Source organism: Malaclemys terrapin, chromosome 4, assembly GCF_027887155.1.
Source record: "Malaclemys terrapin pileata isolate rMalTer1 chromosome 4, rMalTer1.hap1, whole genome shotgun sequence".
Lineage (NCBI taxonomy): Eukaryota > Metazoa > Chordata > Testudines > Emydidae > Malaclemys > Malaclemys terrapin.
Window position 1 is genome coordinate 107,512,938 of NC_071508.1, and position 16,766 is coordinate 107,529,703.

The window sequence follows — 16,766 nt, forward strand, 5'->3', positions numbered from 1 at the left end:
ACAGGAGACGCTGGATGTGGCTCAATTAGGCTGCAACTTTATTCCTAAATGTCAGGGAGTTCTCAGCAAATAAAAGTGTACAGTGCAGATAATTCCATAATTATTTACATATACGGGGGCTGCGAGGGGCTGCTGTCAAGCCTCCCCCTTCACCCATCCTAGTCCCAGGACAACCTGCTGCTAGAAGGAGGATGAAGGGGGGCTATAGGCTCCCTGCTGTTCCAGTTGTAAAAGCCCTGAAACCCCCTCTCCCCCATTTCTGCTCTTTTAAAGAATAGCTCTTAACTCCTTTATCAATCCATTGATCACCATATCCCTTCCCTATGGAGGGCCTGCACTGGACATCTACCACAAGGAGCACCAGCAATTAGTTTGACTGCCTCCCCCCTTCCCCTATATCTAGCCAGGTTCCCAGACATCTACTAATGCCCTCTTTAATATCGGCCAAAAACATGTCAGATCCCAGGTCTGACAGGCAGAGCCCATCTTCCCTGAACAATTCTGTTGCCCCAAATGCTATGTCCAGATGAGAAATTACCAATTCTCATATGCCACCTTTGAATTGGCCTCCTTCCTATTCACATACCTCCGAGCCTAGTTGACCCAATGGGCTTTGCAGCTCCCCACAATACCCTGCGTAGCAGCATGTTCAACCATATAATTTTTTATTCCTGAAAAAAGTTCCAAGATCTGTCCCAAGTCCCTCTTAGCTCTGATCATGATGTCCATCCCAAATCATTTTCCCCAAGGTGAGCCACAATCTGGCACCTGCTCTTGGGCCACCACGGTATGCAGAAAGGACAACAGCTGATCCCATAACATGCCCCTTCTTCTATGCCAGCTCAGGACTACTTCACCACTGAGGGCCAGCTGCAACCTCCAAGTAACCTGGAACATCACCTATGCACCCAGTAAACTATACTGTGCCTGCAGATCCACATCACTGCCTGCTCGGTCTGTTTGCCAGCATATGGAATGCAAACACACAGGAAAATTAACACGGATTCCTCACCTGAGGTCTCACGTACATTCTGTATGCTTCAGAATGCCAACACCCAATTGCCTGAATTGCGCTAGCCCCGGACCCAGCTGGACTGCGGCTGTTGCTGCCCCAGTCCTGAATGAGTGGGAACCAAATTCATGTGTTGGAAACCCCAACCTCGTCAATCCCTATCCTAAAACTAATCAACTGATACATTGTGAAGGGACTCCCGTCACTGTGATTCAAGAGGGGCCATCCCTCCATGGCCTCATTGCCCTGTATGCCCTCGCAGCTACCACAGGGTGACCCAGGGCTTGCCACCCTCCTGCAGAATAATGGATTCACCCCAGCCTCTTTGATACGTCTTTGACCTCCTCAAGGTTAGTATCACTGATCACCCTTCCCAGTATATATCCCTCAATTCCAAAGCCCTTCCAGAAGAGTCCCTACAAGATCCAGGTACTAGTTATCTGATCCTAAAAGCTCCATTGTCAGTGTGGAAACCAGACCTCTGTAAGGCCATCCACTCTAACAGCAGTTTATGATATGGTATGATCCACTGGATCCCGGTTTGTGTTGCCACCTTCAATTTAAACTCTTCGTCCTAGTTAAACCAAGCCATGCCCACAAATGTATTATATGCCTTCCTGATTATATCCATATATTTGAACAATGCTGGGCTCGTCTGGGTAAGCCTCTGCAATAAAGTTCGTATAGATCAGGAAGGCAGCTTTCCATTTTCTAGCCAACCTTGGCCACTCGATTATCTGATTGCCCTGCTTGCTCTGCTCCAGTTTACACTCTGTCAACTTATCACTATTGGACAGGGAGGCAAAGTCTACATATTCATCACTAAAAATTTTATATTTATAGTAGTGAGCTGGTGAACTCCCACTGGGTCAGCCACCCCAGGATAACCATATTCATGATTGACTATTGGGGAACCTTCAGTGACCTGCTGCCCCTGGGGCAGTAATTCGATCCTACAAATTCACATTGCTTGTAAGCTGGTGAGTTGTAGGGTGCTCAAAAATCACCCCCCCCCCCCCCCGCCCAGTAAGGGTTCCTGGCCCCTGGTGAGGGGTCTGCCTCACCTGAGTATTGCCCATCTCCCAAACTCAGGCCCATGCTGGGTTTCCATTATTACCACTTCCAGACCCCCCACCCCAACCCAGGGAAGCTCACAGTTGCTGCAACAACTAAAGGTTAGCTTGCAACAACTGTGTAATGCCATAGGTTTCTGGTGTGTGTGTGCGTGAGAGAGAGACACAGAGACAGAGATCCACAACACAGCTCCTAGGACAGAGGTGGCCAACCGGTGGCTCCAGAGCTGCATGCGGCTCTTCAGAGATTACTATGCGGCTCCTTGCCTTGGCACCGACTCCGGGGCTGGAACTATAGATGCTAACTTTCCAAGGTGCTGGGGAGTGCTCAGTGCTCAACCCCCTGCTCTGCCCCAGGCCCTACCCCCACTCCACTTCTTCCCCCGAGCTTGCCACGCCCTTGCTCTTCCCCCACACCACCACCACAGCCTCCGTGTGGGGAGGGAGCGGGAGGCACTGATTGGTGGGCTGCTGGCAAGCAGGAGGCACTGAAGGTTGGAGTGGGGGGAGCTGATGAGGGGCTGCTGACATATTAGTGTGGCTCTTTGGCAATGTACATTGGTAAATTCTGGCTTCTTCTCAAGCTCAGGTTGGTAACCCGTCCTAGGGCATCAGATCCACCCCCTGTAGCCTATTTGCTAGTTCCGCTACCCCTCTAGATTCAGTTTCTCCTGCCTTGTAATGTGGGAGATGGGGTGACTACCCTCCCCTCCCACACTTAGGTCCCCCAAGAGGAAAGGTAGGCAAGTTCCCTGAACCCCCCCCCCCACTGAACGCCCCCCCCCCCCCCCCCCCGAGAAACCCATTGCAGCACTGGCCAGAAGGGACTCAGTTCCACACCCTGCCTCTGCAACCTCCATCTGGTGCTGGTCACACTCACCCCTGCCAGTCGTGTCACTCTCCTGTCCTGCAAATTTTTCATTGAAATGTCATGGCTCTGGGTGACTCACTACACCTTGTAACATTTTAGTGCTGTGGAAACAATTTCAGAAGCAACTGCCCAGACTATCTGAATCAATTCTCTGATGGCTCCTCCACCCCGAAATGCAGTTGGTTCACCACTGGGGGCATTTGCTCCCACAGGGTGCACATTACCTCCTACTAAAGGGGAATCCATTTGGTAGACAGATCACCCCTGGATCCTCCAACCTTGGTCAAATCCCTTGCCCATGTGGCAAGGATCCCACCCCTGGGCTCCCATGGCCCGTCAAGTCCCAGTCTGTCCCCCCTGAGCTGGGTTTGGAACTTCTTTCCTCGTCTGTTCTAACATGCCTCTATGGCTGGCTGGAAGGGGGTGGGGGATACCCCTCCCCTGTTCTGATCACACTGCTGTGGCACCACACTGATGAGTTTGAAACTCCCTCCTCTTCCCCTTCTGCTAAAAACACCTGCTTCTGCTGCTGCGGGCTGGAAGGGGGAAGGCTCCTCCCCATTCTCACCAGTCTGCTATGGTTCTGAGCAGAGTTCCCTACCTCACCCCCTCTGTTACCAAATGCCTGCTTTTACCACTGTGGGCTTGGGGACGGGGGGGGGACGGGGGGAGAAGAGATGCCTCTTCCCCTGCTTCCTGTTCCCATGTGATGCCAGAAGAATTTGTTGTGATGTTGTTCCTACTGCTCCACCTGGTCCAGGTAAAAGATGGCTTTTCTTGCACTGGCATGAACTTAATAGTCTCCTCCATTTTCGGACATCTGGAGGGCTGAAGTTGCTGCAGCAAGTCACTCTCTGGCTATCTAGTCCTTAAAAGGGCCACACATCTTTTCTTATAGGCCAGACAATGGCTCCCACTGCTTAATGTGTGGGTAGGTCATTCTGATTGAGTCAAGAGGGCCAAATGTTCTTACTGGTGAAATTCACCTTCCATAAAGCCCAAGTAAACAGGCTTTGTGCAGGGAACTAAATTTCCTTCTAAACAGTGGGCAAGGTCTGTGGAGCTACCTCATACATTATTCTACTCTTAATATTGGAAGCAGGGGCAGCAACCTGCAGGATCCCTATAGTCAGAGACACAGTGGACTAATAGCTCTCAAACGTATTTGATCACACCCCCCCTTCTTTGTATCTGTAGTAGTTTATGCCCCCTCCCGCTTCCTGCCACACAAGTACATATACTGATATATATGCAGCGATGGTGCTTCACTTGAACCAGTTTCGGCTTCTTTGGTTTTCACTTGAGTTTCTTTTTATCTGTAGCATGAATAAGCCAACGATCCATTGTAATAAGAGCAAAAGTGAATTGTGAATTGCAATTGTGGTCGATGCGTACAATTAAATGTGCACACTTCATTGTAGCAAATGGGTTAGTGTACATATGGCAACGACGTTGTATAACGCTACGCAAGCTTAATAAAAATCCATCAAAATGCACAGTGCCATCTAGAGTCAAATGCACAGTGCTTTCTGAGGACCTGATATGCCGGAGGAATCAGCTTTGGTAATTATTCATTGCTGGGGGTAAAATGTGTGCAGCAAGGTTTTTTTTTCCTAAAGCTTCTCTCTCACACACACACACACACACACACACACACACACTGTGACCCCCAGTTTAAGAACCTCAGTAGTACACAGACCCATGACCCAGACTGCCTTCAGCTACGCTAAACTGTCACAGAGCCCAAACTTCATATGCTGGAGACTCCCTGATTTTAATGTATTGTGGCCACCAGGGAGGTGCACATAGGGGCTTTTGGCAGCCCCTAAGAAAATAAACTGCATGTGGAATAAATAGTGCATCTAGAAACTTCAAGTCTTTTTCTTCTTTCTGAGATGTTTAAAGCTGAGAAACCTTTTAAGTGATCACAATGACAAAGCATATGAAATGTTCAAAATAATGCACATTTACTTTTAGGAACATATGCAGACACTTTTGATGGTTTTTGTTGATCAACAATAATTTCAAAATAACTACATGTTTAGAAGTTTAAAGCCTATTTTGACAAATTTTATGGACTTAAATTTTGTCCTCTACTTACGAAGATCTAAAAAGAATAATAGAATGTCTAAATATTAGTAAAAATTACCTGGAACACTATACTACTAAAAAATACAGCTTGGTAGCATACCATACATATGTTCTCAATATTCCCACCTTAACATCTGTGAAATGAGACACAACTATGTCAGGAGTGTTTGGGTGTAGAGCTGGCAATTCACAATATAAGTTAGGAAAGCAGACAAGAGATCCCAACAGAACTTGTGCTTCTACTCTTGGTGCCTATGGGTGGGGAAAAACAAAAAATATTTACTCAGATTGCACTAAGAATGAAATATCCAGCTACCTTACATAAGGTTGAATTTTTATTAAGTTTATCCTGGTTACAATATGGAGGCCAGAGAGAAACTCAAGCAGTTTGTATTTATCACAAAAAGTACAGCTGTGTGATATACACTAAGACTGCTTAAATAAGCTGCTGTGTTGAAACAGATAAGTTAAATTTCCATTTCCATGTACTGGCTCTACATCCTATATTACCACAAAAGAGAATAATTTAAATAGCCTTTGTGATAAAACACTAAGAAAAATATATAGAAACAAACACAAAATAGAAAGTTTAAAAGGATAAATAATGCCTCTGCCAATCAAGCCGATCAGAAATAACTGAAAGGTATAAATATTTAAAAGTACAAATGCAAAAGCTAGCAATTTTAAGAGCCACCAGCCCCATTCTTGGAAGGCACTGTACAGCAACAACATGGAGGAATTACAAGTGTAAAACACTTTAAGAGAAAACACTGTAAAAACAAAAAAAAACAAAAAAAAATCCACCATGTAATTTAAATTGATCCAATTTAAAACATTGACAGAATTAGTAAATTCTCTGCACTGGAAGCAGAAATGCTTCTCCCAATACAAACTAATAATTATGTAAATAACTGTATGGGGCAGTCATTAATATTTTAAAAGGGGAAGGCTGGAGCTTTAAGTAATTGGGTAACCATAGCAAACTCCAAAGAGATTATACTGGATGATCCAAAAACTAAGCTGACATCATCTCAACCAATATACAGGGGAAATTATTTACCGGCAGTAGTTATTTTTTAAGACAGTATTTTGCAAAGAACCCCATTCTTGAGTCAAGAGGTCTTCAACATACACCATCAATAGAGCTCTGAATATTTCAAGATTTTGAAGAGAAAGCCAACCTAGCTCAGTTAAAAATTAAATCTCTCAGGATGTATACAGAGCAAGATGACACTGGCTCATGGTGAGCATTAATTGAAGGTTGTAGTATGATATGAACATCCCTCGCTGAAAGGTATTTAATTGCTTCTGTGAATCATGGAGTGTTTTGTACAGTAACAATGTAATATCTACGGTATACAAAGCACTTCTCCTAAAATGGAGGATTATCAACACTTAATGGCCAACTGCAACATTTTTACTTTTTAGTAGTCCCAAAGGATACATTGCAACATCAGTACAAAACTTACTATAGTTAAATTGCCATGGACTTAATACACTAATAAAAAATGTTCCTTCCCTTTAAGTTTGTTAATATGGCACATCTTCTACAAGTTTTAAAAAAAACAAAAACAAAAACAAAAAACTCTGGATATGCATGTGGGTGATGACAGATGAAATAAACACCTTTATGTGTGGTGTTTTTTTAGTTAAGAGTTATCTCATAATTGTTCCTGCAATTCTGAGGCTAAACAGACATCAGGAATAAACAGCAAATTTTTGCATTCTTTATAATATACCTTCTATATAGGATTTTTATAATGTCATGTTTTAATGAACTACTTGGTGATTTTAATAATTAAGCATTAAGTTCTCTCTTTGGGACAGGTCAATACACACTAGCTGAAGAACAATGTTGCATAGTATTTTTTCTATTAAAAGATCTCATGATTACATACAATCACAAAAGAGAATGAACTGATGAACACTTACATTGAGAAAAGAGGAAGAAGCCACTCTACCAGCTGCTATAATGAAATCCATAATAAGCATGGTAGCACCAGGCAAACCAAGTGAAAAGAATTGAGGAGAGCAGTGCTTGATGATTGTATTAACGATATCCTTGGAGGGAAGAAGGGAAAGAAGTATATGACATTCATTAGTTAAACAAAAAAGCACACTGACAATGGTAATTATGCTCATTACTGAGCAAAATCTGCATAATTTAAAAATTTACTAATCAACTGTAGAGTCCAACAGGTTGCTTATAACCAGTCATTACACTTTCTACTGAGGTACTTATAACCAACTATAGCAAGTACTGCTTATGACTGCAATATGCTTATAATACCTACTAAGCATTTATTAACCCTTTATAAATTATTTGTAAATGGAATCTTAATGTAAAGAATGACATAAAATGTCTTAAAATTCTTTTGTTTGCAGCTATACATTACATGATATATTAAGTGAATGCAGATTTAGCGAACCCATGAAATATATCATTAATCAAGATTTTCAATTTCTAAGGTACCGGCACTCGGGGGGGGGGGGGGGGGGGGGGGGGGGGGGGGAGAGAGTTTGGGTGGCCTGGCCCGGCACTCGGGGGGGGGGGGGGGAGGAGGAGTTTCGGTGGCCTGGCGCAGCACTTGGGGGGGTTTCGGCGGGGCAGTGCTGCACTTGGGGGGGGGGGGGGAGTGGGGGTTACGGCGGGGCAGCGCTCTTTTTTTTTTTTTTGCCTGGGGCAGCAAAAAGGTTAGAGCCGGCCCTGCACTGAGGAATACTATCAACATCACTTGTGCTTTCGTGGAGTGAGCTTGCATCCACTGAGGGCATAGCCAAAGCGCTCTCATATGCAGTCTTGATACAGGATGTTATCCATCTAGTGACGCCTTGTGCAGAGACTGCTTGCCCCCTTCATGTGGTCTGTATATGACATGAACAGGCAAGGTGAAGCACAAAATGGTTTACTCCTGTCTAGATAAAAGGCTAGACATCGCCTGACATCCAGAGTATGGAGGGACTGTTCTTCCAGGAAAGAGTGCAGCTCACACACACCACCTGATTCAGATGAAACAGAGACCATGTTGGATAAAAACCTTGGGTGTGGTCGCAGCATCACCTTGCCCTTGGAGAACTGAGTGTAAGGAAGCTCAGCGATCAGGTCCTGCAACTCTCACAACCTTCTTGCAGATGTGATAGCTATTGGGAACGCAGTTTTCTAAGACAAGAAGGGCAGTGGACAGGATGCAAGTGACTCGAATGCAGGGCCCATTAGAGCAACCAGAAAGGTGTTTAGGTCCCACATGGGAACTGGTTCTCTGACTGGAGGATGTAAGCAGAGAAGCCCTTTCAGAAATCCTTTCAGCATGGCATTGGAAAAAAATGATTTCCCTTGACTAGGGGGATGATATTGATACTGATATTACTGCCAAATGCACTCTCAGTGAACTGAGTGCAGGCCCCAATTTCTGAAGATTTAACAGCTACTCCAAGATGTCCTGGATGGAAGTCCCTGTTGGTTTGGTCCCATGGGCCACGGACCACACCACTTTGCCAACTAGGCCATCCTAGTGGACATCTTCCTACTGCTGAATAGGACTTGTTGGACAGCCTCCGAGCACAGCTCTATGTCTTCATTCAGCCATGCAGCAGCCATGCCATAAGATGCAGGGAGCTGATCGCAGGCTGGAGAGTGTGGCCATGGTTCTGAGTGAGCAGGTTGGGATGGAGAGGAAGTGGTATGAGAGGTTGAACTGACAGAGCAAGGAGATAAGGGAACCAGCACTGCCTCGGCTGGGGCAAAGAGGATAAGCTTGGGCACGATCTACCTTGAGTTTGAGGATATCTGAGGCATGATCGGAATAGGAGGAAAGATGTACAGAAGCGTCAACCGCCAGCTCCAGTGGAAAACATCAGAGAGGGAGCCTGGGCTAAGACCCCCTCAGGAGCAGAATAGGGGATGCTTTCTGTTTTCCCTCGTCACAAACAGATCGATCACATGGATGCCCCATGTCTCAAAGACAACCCAGAGGACACTCACCTTCAAGGACCACTCATAGTTCAGGGAGAGAACCCTGCTGAGATGTCTGGAAGACAATTTTGTGCCCCCAGCAACTGGACTGCTACCAGAGTGATGTCTGCTTTGATGCAGAATTGCCATAGGTTGATTGCCTCTAAGCAGAGTAACCTGGAATGCCTCCCCATTGCTTGTTCACATAGTACATCGCAGTGGTATTGTCGGTGAGTAGGTGAACCACTAGAAGGGTGAAATGGTCCCAGAAGGCACAACATGCATTGTGGATGGCTCGATGTTCCAGCACATTGATATGGAATGAGGCTTCCTGTTTTGACCACAGGTCCTCAAAGAGTCCAGATGTGCCCCCCACCAACCCAGAAAGGAAGCGTCGGTAACTACTGAGTTTGTTGGAGGGACCTAGCGAAGGACTCCCTAGCACTCAGTGCGTGGGGACTCCTACCCGTGCAAGGAATCTAGGACTGGTGGAGGAAGGCCGAACCAACCTGTTCAGACAGTGCAGGGCAGGGCAGTAGATTGTCCTGAGTCACATCTGAAGACAGCAAAGGTACAGTCTGGCGAACTGGACCACTTGCATGCAAACGGACATGTGACCCAACAGGCTCAGACATACATGGAGTGTAGTGGAGGGCTGAGATTGCAGAGCTGTTGCATTGCCTGGAAGCAGTTGGTCGGCAGAAATGCCCTCAACCTTGTGGAATCTAACAGGGCCCCAGTGATCTCAATTTTTTGAGCTGGATCCAAGGTTGACTTTGTGATGTTTAAAATGAGTCCCAGACACTAAAGTGAACGCAATGTGGTATCAATGTGGGCGAGAAGGTCTTCTATATAGCCACCCTTCAGTAACCAGTCGTTGAGGTATGGGAAAACATGGATTCCTTTCAACCTGAGATATGCCATAACAACTGCCATGTATTTGATGAAGATTGGGGGGCAGAAGAGAGGCTGAACAGGAGAAGCATATACTGAAAGTGTGTTCTCCTACCATAAAATGAAGTTACTTCCTATGGCTTGTTAGAATAGTGACTTGAAAGTAAGCATCCTGAAGGTCCAGAGTTGTTCTGAAACGGCATGGGGAGTAGTCAATAGAGTGACCATGCGGAATTTCATGTACTTGTTGAATTTGCTAAGGCCCTGAAGGTCAAGAATGGGTCTCATCCCGCCCTTGGATTTTGGTATCAGGAAGTACCAGGAGAAGCAACTGTGGCCCCAGTGTTCCTCCACTGCTCCCAAAGTTAGAAGAGAGCTGACCTGCTTGATGAACAGTGTCTCATGAGAAGGGTCCCTGAAGAGGGACGGGAAGCAGGGGTGGGAAAGGGGCCTGGAAAGGAACTGAATTGCATAGCCCAATCTGACAGTGTGTAGGACCCAGCTGTAGGCGGTAATCAAGTCCCGATCATTGTAAAAATGGGCCAGCCTGTCCCCAAAGGGGTGTGCGTGACAAAGAGGGCAGAATAATGACTGGACCAGTACTCTGGACTAAGGAGTCCAAATGGGCCCTTAGCAGGTGCCAAGGGAGGGCACATGGACTGTCCGAAGCCTGAATCTGCCGGCTTCTTTTTGTGGGATCTATCCCTCTTTATAGGGTATTCCCACTGTTTCAGAGAAAGGTTGTGCAAAGGAATGCTGTGGGCAATATTGTTGCTGCTGCTGCGCCCCGTAGTGGAGTCTGCACAGATGGCGTGTACACTCCCAAGGACCCCAAGGTAGCTCTGGAATCCTTTAAGGATTCAAAATAATCAGTCCTGTCCAAGAACAAGACTCAGCTGTCAAAGGGCAAGTCTTCAATGGGCTGGACGTCCAAAGTGATCCCAAATTTTGCAACCAGGAAGCCATCCTCGTAGTTACCTCCAAGGCCATCAGCTGGTTGAGGTGTGTGCAATGTCAAGGGCGGACTGCAGGGACGTTTTGGCCACCACACAACATTCCACAACAAACACCTGAAACTCCAGCCTCAGGCAACTGGTCTTTAAATTTAGACATGGCTGACCAATTGAGGAAATCATACTTGGACAGCAAAGCTTGTTGATTTAAAATCCTCATCCGTAGGGACGATGAGGTATAGATCTTCCTGCCCAGAAGATCCAACCACTTGGAGTCTCTGTCCTCAGTGGTAGACTTGAACCCACTCTGTCGGTCACTGCCGTTTCCACCATTATGGTCAGGGAATTAGTGGGTGGGTGGGAACAGAACCCTTCAAATCCCTGCATGGGACCAAAGTAGGACTTTTTTATGAAACTTGCCACTGGTGGCACAGAGGCTGGTATACTCCACACGGCTCTTATTGACTCAAAGAGCACATCATTGATTGGGAGGGCCACACTCCCAGGGACAATGGACTTAATATCTACCAGTCTGTCGTGTGCTCTCCTGAAGAAACTCTGCCTGGATGCCCACGGATGTGGCTATGTGGAGTAAAAGGTCCTGGCATACCTTAAAGCCCTCCGGAATAGAAGGGGAGGCTGAACCGGGCAGCACTGCATCATCCAGCAATGAGGAAGAGGGTCCTGGCTGAGCAAAAACTGGCTCTTGCCTCTCCGAAAGATGTATCTGGAAGGGAGGACTCTTGTGGCTTCTCAGGGAGAAAGACCGCTGATGCCTGGGCTTGTGGCTCATCCAAAGTCACCACCGTTGAACTGGCAGGTGACTTCAGCTTTGCGGGATGAAAAGTGGGATCTCTGCAAACAAGGAATGTCCCACGGAGTCGAAGGTGACCACTGATATGGGTAGGCACTGGTGACCAGTAGAAGCCTGGCTAAGGTCCTCTATCCTGGCCACATGCCAATTCTGAGAGCCACACTGGTCCATTGGAGATGCGGAGTAGGAGTGGACTTGGAATCAGAGCCCCTGGATCTCTGCGACATGGGAGGAGCGACACCTGAGGGAGCCAATAGCTCAGTCCTCCATTGTCCAGAACAAGGCAAGAATCAGCTCCCGCAATTAACACAGTACTGTGCATGTCAGGCAGCATTGGTCCCGGAGCCAACAGTGGTACCAAAGCACCCAAGTACATTGATGTTCAGGATGATGAGAGCCCCCATGGGAACACCTGAGGTATCAAATGTAGCAGGGCCAAAGAGGGCCCCGGTTCTGATGCCCCTGCACTGATTCCAGTACCAGCTCCATGCCCACCACGAGGAGGGAGCGTCTAGGTGCAGTGCTGAAGGACATGAAGGTTCAGCGGGACACTCCACTGGAGGGGCTGCTGAAGGCGTGATCATTGCAAAGTCCTGGACCAGCGGTGAGGACAGAATGGAAAGGCAGAGCAGGTCCACTAGATTGGTACTGGCATCACCCTCATTGGGACCTGGAGGCTGGCACTGGAGTCAACGACACAGGGTTTATGCCCTTCCCACTTGGTACCTGTGACATCCCATACACCGGAACTGATCACATGCTGATCTGTGCTTTTCCTGGGTGAGGCAGAGGAGTTGCGCTGCGACCTGGAGCAGTCCTGATTGGTCTTATGAGACCTCTTCCTCAGCACCAATAATGGAGAGTAGCTCCTCTGCCTCTTCAGAGAAGCACCTGTCCCAGAATGAGAGGTGGTAGCGCTCGCTGAGCCCGACGGCCATCTTCAGCCTGAGGAGGGCTTCAGTACTGGATCAGGCCGCATGGCCTGTTCAAGCAGATGCTACTTGAGAGGAAGGTCCCTGCACCACCCGAGTGCACTTCTTGCATGATCTACAGATTGAAGAATGGTCTGTAAGGTGGGCCTTGCCAAGACAAAGCAAGCACCTCATGTGGGGGTGTCGCTGTTGGGGATCGCCTCTCCATATGAAGGAGAGCATTTAAACCCTGGTGCGGGCATCAGCGGGGAACACTATCAACTAAGGGTATGTCTATATTACCCGCCAGATCGGCGGGCAGCGATCAATCCAGCGGGGGTCGATTTATTGCGACTAGGCTAGACACGATAAATTGACCCGAGTGCTCTCCCGTCAACTCCTGTACTCCACCGCTGTGAGAGGTGCAGGCAGAGTCGACAGGGGAGTGGCAGCAGTCAACTCACCGCAGCGAAGACACCATGATCAGTAGATCTAAGTACACTGACTTCAGCTATGTTATTCATGTGGCTGAAGTTGCGTAACTTAGATCGACTCCTCCCCCCTCACTCCCCAGTGTAGACCAGGCCTACTAACACTCTCTACTAACCACTGACTAAAGCTAGGTATATACAATAAACTAGACTAAAACAAAATATGCCGCCCCTCTATGGGTACTGCTAGACAAAAGTCCCTGGCTACCGAGCGCCAGGCACGCACACACCTAAGTGCAATACATGTCTGCATCTACTTAAAGAACACCTACTTCACACAGATAAGAGCCATCAGGAAAAAAATTTAAGCTGTGAAATGTCTTTAGTTTCTTTCATGCATTTTAACATTAACTGATCTGTTCTATATTTCCTCCTCTAAAAGGAAGCATAAGAACATAAGGGAAAAATTAACTTCATTTATCCCACAGCACAGCTGAGGGAAAAGATTTCAATTGTCAACTAAAGAATCACACTAAATGGTTACCTGGAAATACAGTAAATTCTGAAAAAATAGCAGTGTTGCCCACTCACAATATTTGGTGTTTTTCTAAAAAGCACCTCCCGCTCTCCCGAGTCCTATTTCACGAGAACCTCCGCTTTCATAAAACAGTAAGTTTATAGACTTCATGTGTGTGGAGAAAAGCTTGAAACCATGCCATAAGTGTGTCCTAAAGGCTCAGAAACAAGACAAAAAAAACTGCCAATTTTTTTTTTTTTTTTTTTAAATCTCATGGGCTTTTGGACCTGACCCATGATTTTTGAACACTTGGGGATGGCAACATTGACCACATATGTCTGGAATTCTGGCACCACAAGAGGTCTCAATCCAGCACTGACAGTCACTTAACCTTTTCATAAAGGTTTCTCCACTGAAAATTTGGGACAATACTACTTAACAAATGCAAGTTAATACTGTGAAGATTAGCTAATGATTTCTACCAAAGTACAGTGAAGATTTATATTGCTATGCATTCTAAGATAGATTTTGATTTTACCACAAGCACTAGGTATGGTGCACATGTAATTGCACCAGCCAGGGAGCAGACCAAGAACCACGTTGTGACTCAGAATCAATATGGTCCTTTGTTCCTACTTTGCTCCTGGGATGGGAGGAAAGAGAAGTAGCAATCTGTACCAATTTTGTGCCTGGCACAATTACTTTCCCACCAGCCCAACTGCAAAGGTCGGTGCACTGAAAGGAGGGAGGGAAGCCTCCCAGAAGTTGCTTGTTTCTCTTTCCTACATGCTGCAACCTGCAATATGGATAGCATAGCCTGTATAGATGAAAAATGGGGCACCTTCTGCCTCCTTACGCCCCTGCACAAATGTGCATAGCAGGTTATGATTGTGGTCATTACTAGGAGTATGATTTACCAAGGCAAATGCTCAGCAATAGGATATAAGCTGAAGTACTAATTCTTAATTACCAAGTTAAATTATTTAATTGAAAATCCACCCAGTATTTTCTGACAGAGACATGACTCCATTTCAGCTATATTGTACATCCTCATCTGAATTCAAAAAAATATGTAAAAAAAAACCACTTACCTGATCAACATGAAGAAGTCCACAATGCATTATATTGTAGAAATGAGTTAAAAAATCCCTATTTGGAGAAACATCTTGTCTTCGCTTCATTGTATTACAAATAAGCTTATAAGCATGTAGCTTGCCTTGTTTGTATTTATCAGTCAACATGGTTGCCTACAGTTTTTAAAAAAAAGTACTTATTACACAAACGAAGTAACAGGTTAATGTTAGCATTGTTCTATATTATATGAATGTCTCTTATCTACTGAATGGTTTATTGTATTTACCTTGAAAAGCCATGGAGTTAGAATTCTCAGTGGTGGGATTAAAACTGGTGGAGAGGGTGAAGTCAAGTTATCAGCTGAAATACCAAGATTATCTCTTATCTGTAATTATTTAAGAACACAGAGGCAGTACGTCAGAAATTTATAGTTTTTGATCCATTCTCAAGCTCTTGCCCTATCAAGCTGGTTTGTAGAGAAGGTTCTTGTACCTTAGCCAGGTTCTGCCAGAGTTCACACAAGTAATCAAAAACTTGCGCATGAATTTCAGGGTCCATAATGGTGTTGACATCTCCCAAAATCCCTAGCATTCGTCTCCACATTACAGTAGCAACATCCGCATGCCATCCTGTAAGGGTGCCCCCTGCCATCACACTGCAACATTCTGATGGGAATTCACTAGTTTCTGTAATAGGAGAAAAAATGTACAATAAGAACGACCTTTGGTAAAGTAGAATAAGGTCTGATATTTAAATCATGAATAGTTTCCTTAAAACAAGTAATAAATGGATAAGACATGTATGCAGACTAAGTACAATAAAGGTATTTCTTATAGAGCTAGCCACTTTAGCACTGAGTCATCTGATCTTGTTATTAAATTAACTACATCAGACTACTTTTCCTTACTAAAGACATTTCATTTATACTTTTGCTTCAATGAAGCTGCAAATCTCCAACGTTCCCCATTCAAAGGATCGTCAGAAAATTTGCCTTCGGCTTTAAATCTTATTCACTAAAGCAGTTGGACCTTTTTCCTTTAGCATTTACCATGACTGACTCTTAGGGCTGGTCTACACTAACCCCCCATTTCGAACTAAGATACGCAACTTCAGCTACGTTATTCACGTAGCTGAAGTCGAACTCTCTTAGTTCGAACTTACCGCGGGTCCATACGCGGCAGGCAGGCTCCGCCTTCAACTCCGCATACTCCTCTCGCGGAGCAGGAGTACCAGCGTCGACGGCGAGCACTTCCGGGATCGATCCCAGAAGATAAGATTGCTTACTGCCGGACCCAGAGGTAAGTATAGACGAACCCTTACTTGCAAATTAGGGAAGAGAATCCTGGAGAAAGTGTGAACTGCTGTATCTTGCCACTAGTCCCTCCTTAGTCAGCTAGTGAGGGGACAATACTCAGTAACTCAGCCCAGGAGCCTGAAAGCATCACTCAAGATGCAGTTCTCTCCACTTCAAAGTAGTGCAAATAAAACCTACTTTTCCAGCTGGCAGATAGTTTATCTACTTTTCTTAGCCCCCCAAAAGCCTAAATAAGTTAAGACTGGTAAATATCTATCAACGGATATTAAACATTAAAAACTGCCAATTATAAATACTATGCACAAGCACTTGAAAGTCAGATATTCAATGCTGTGGTTTCTCAAAAAACAAAAACAAAAAACCCACTTCATATGGATGACAGCTGAGATATGGGATCATAGTGTAGTATTTTATGGTACAGTATGGTAAAATCTAAAATCTTATTTGAGCATTACAAACCGAGGATATAGTTTTTGGAAAGAGAATGAGGTTAGATTTGAATTTTTGATACACAGGATTAGTTTTTCAAAATGCCTAGGATTTTAAAGTGCTCAGCACACAGCTGGAGCCAGTTTAAAAACAAACAAACAAACAAACAAACAACCCACCCCTCCCCCACCACACACACAGGAGCTGGCTGGAAACCACAAGAAATTCCAGAATTTCATAAACAAACAATGCTCTGAAATGGAAAAAATTAATTTTTAAAAATTTCCTGCAGAATGAGAATTCCAAAATTGAGTTTTGAAAAAGTTAAAAAAATTCCACCCTTTTGAAACATTTCTGAGGCTCTCCAAGCTGGCCAGAGCCTTGGTAGCCTGCCATGTGGGGAGAGTCAGGGCTTCCAGGACTTAGCCA

The 16,766-nt window shown here is 45.4% G+C and overlaps 1 protein-coding gene across 3 annotated transcripts in view; it reads right to left on the bottom strand.

Annotated features, from left to right (window-relative positions):
- Nucleotides 1–16,766, bottom strand: part of RALGAPA1 (Ral GTPase activating protein catalytic subunit alpha 1) — a 245,567-nt gene that overhangs the window by 114,029 nt on the left and 114,772 nt on the right. For all 3 annotated transcript variants that reach the window (XM_054025345.1, XM_054025347.1, XM_054025346.1), the window contains 5 exons: nucleotides 15,086–15,279; nucleotides 14,880–14,978; nucleotides 14,611–14,766; nucleotides 6,980–7,108; nucleotides 5,174–5,299 (listed from right to left, as the gene is read on the bottom strand). In XM_054025345.1, the coding sequence (XP_053881320.1) occupies nucleotides 5,174–5,299; nucleotides 6,980–7,108; nucleotides 14,611–14,766; nucleotides 14,880–14,978; nucleotides 15,086–15,279 (704 nt within the window). The remainder of the gene's footprint in view (nucleotides 1–5,173; nucleotides 5,300–6,979; nucleotides 7,109–14,610; nucleotides 14,767–14,879; nucleotides 14,979–15,085; nucleotides 15,280–16,766) is intronic.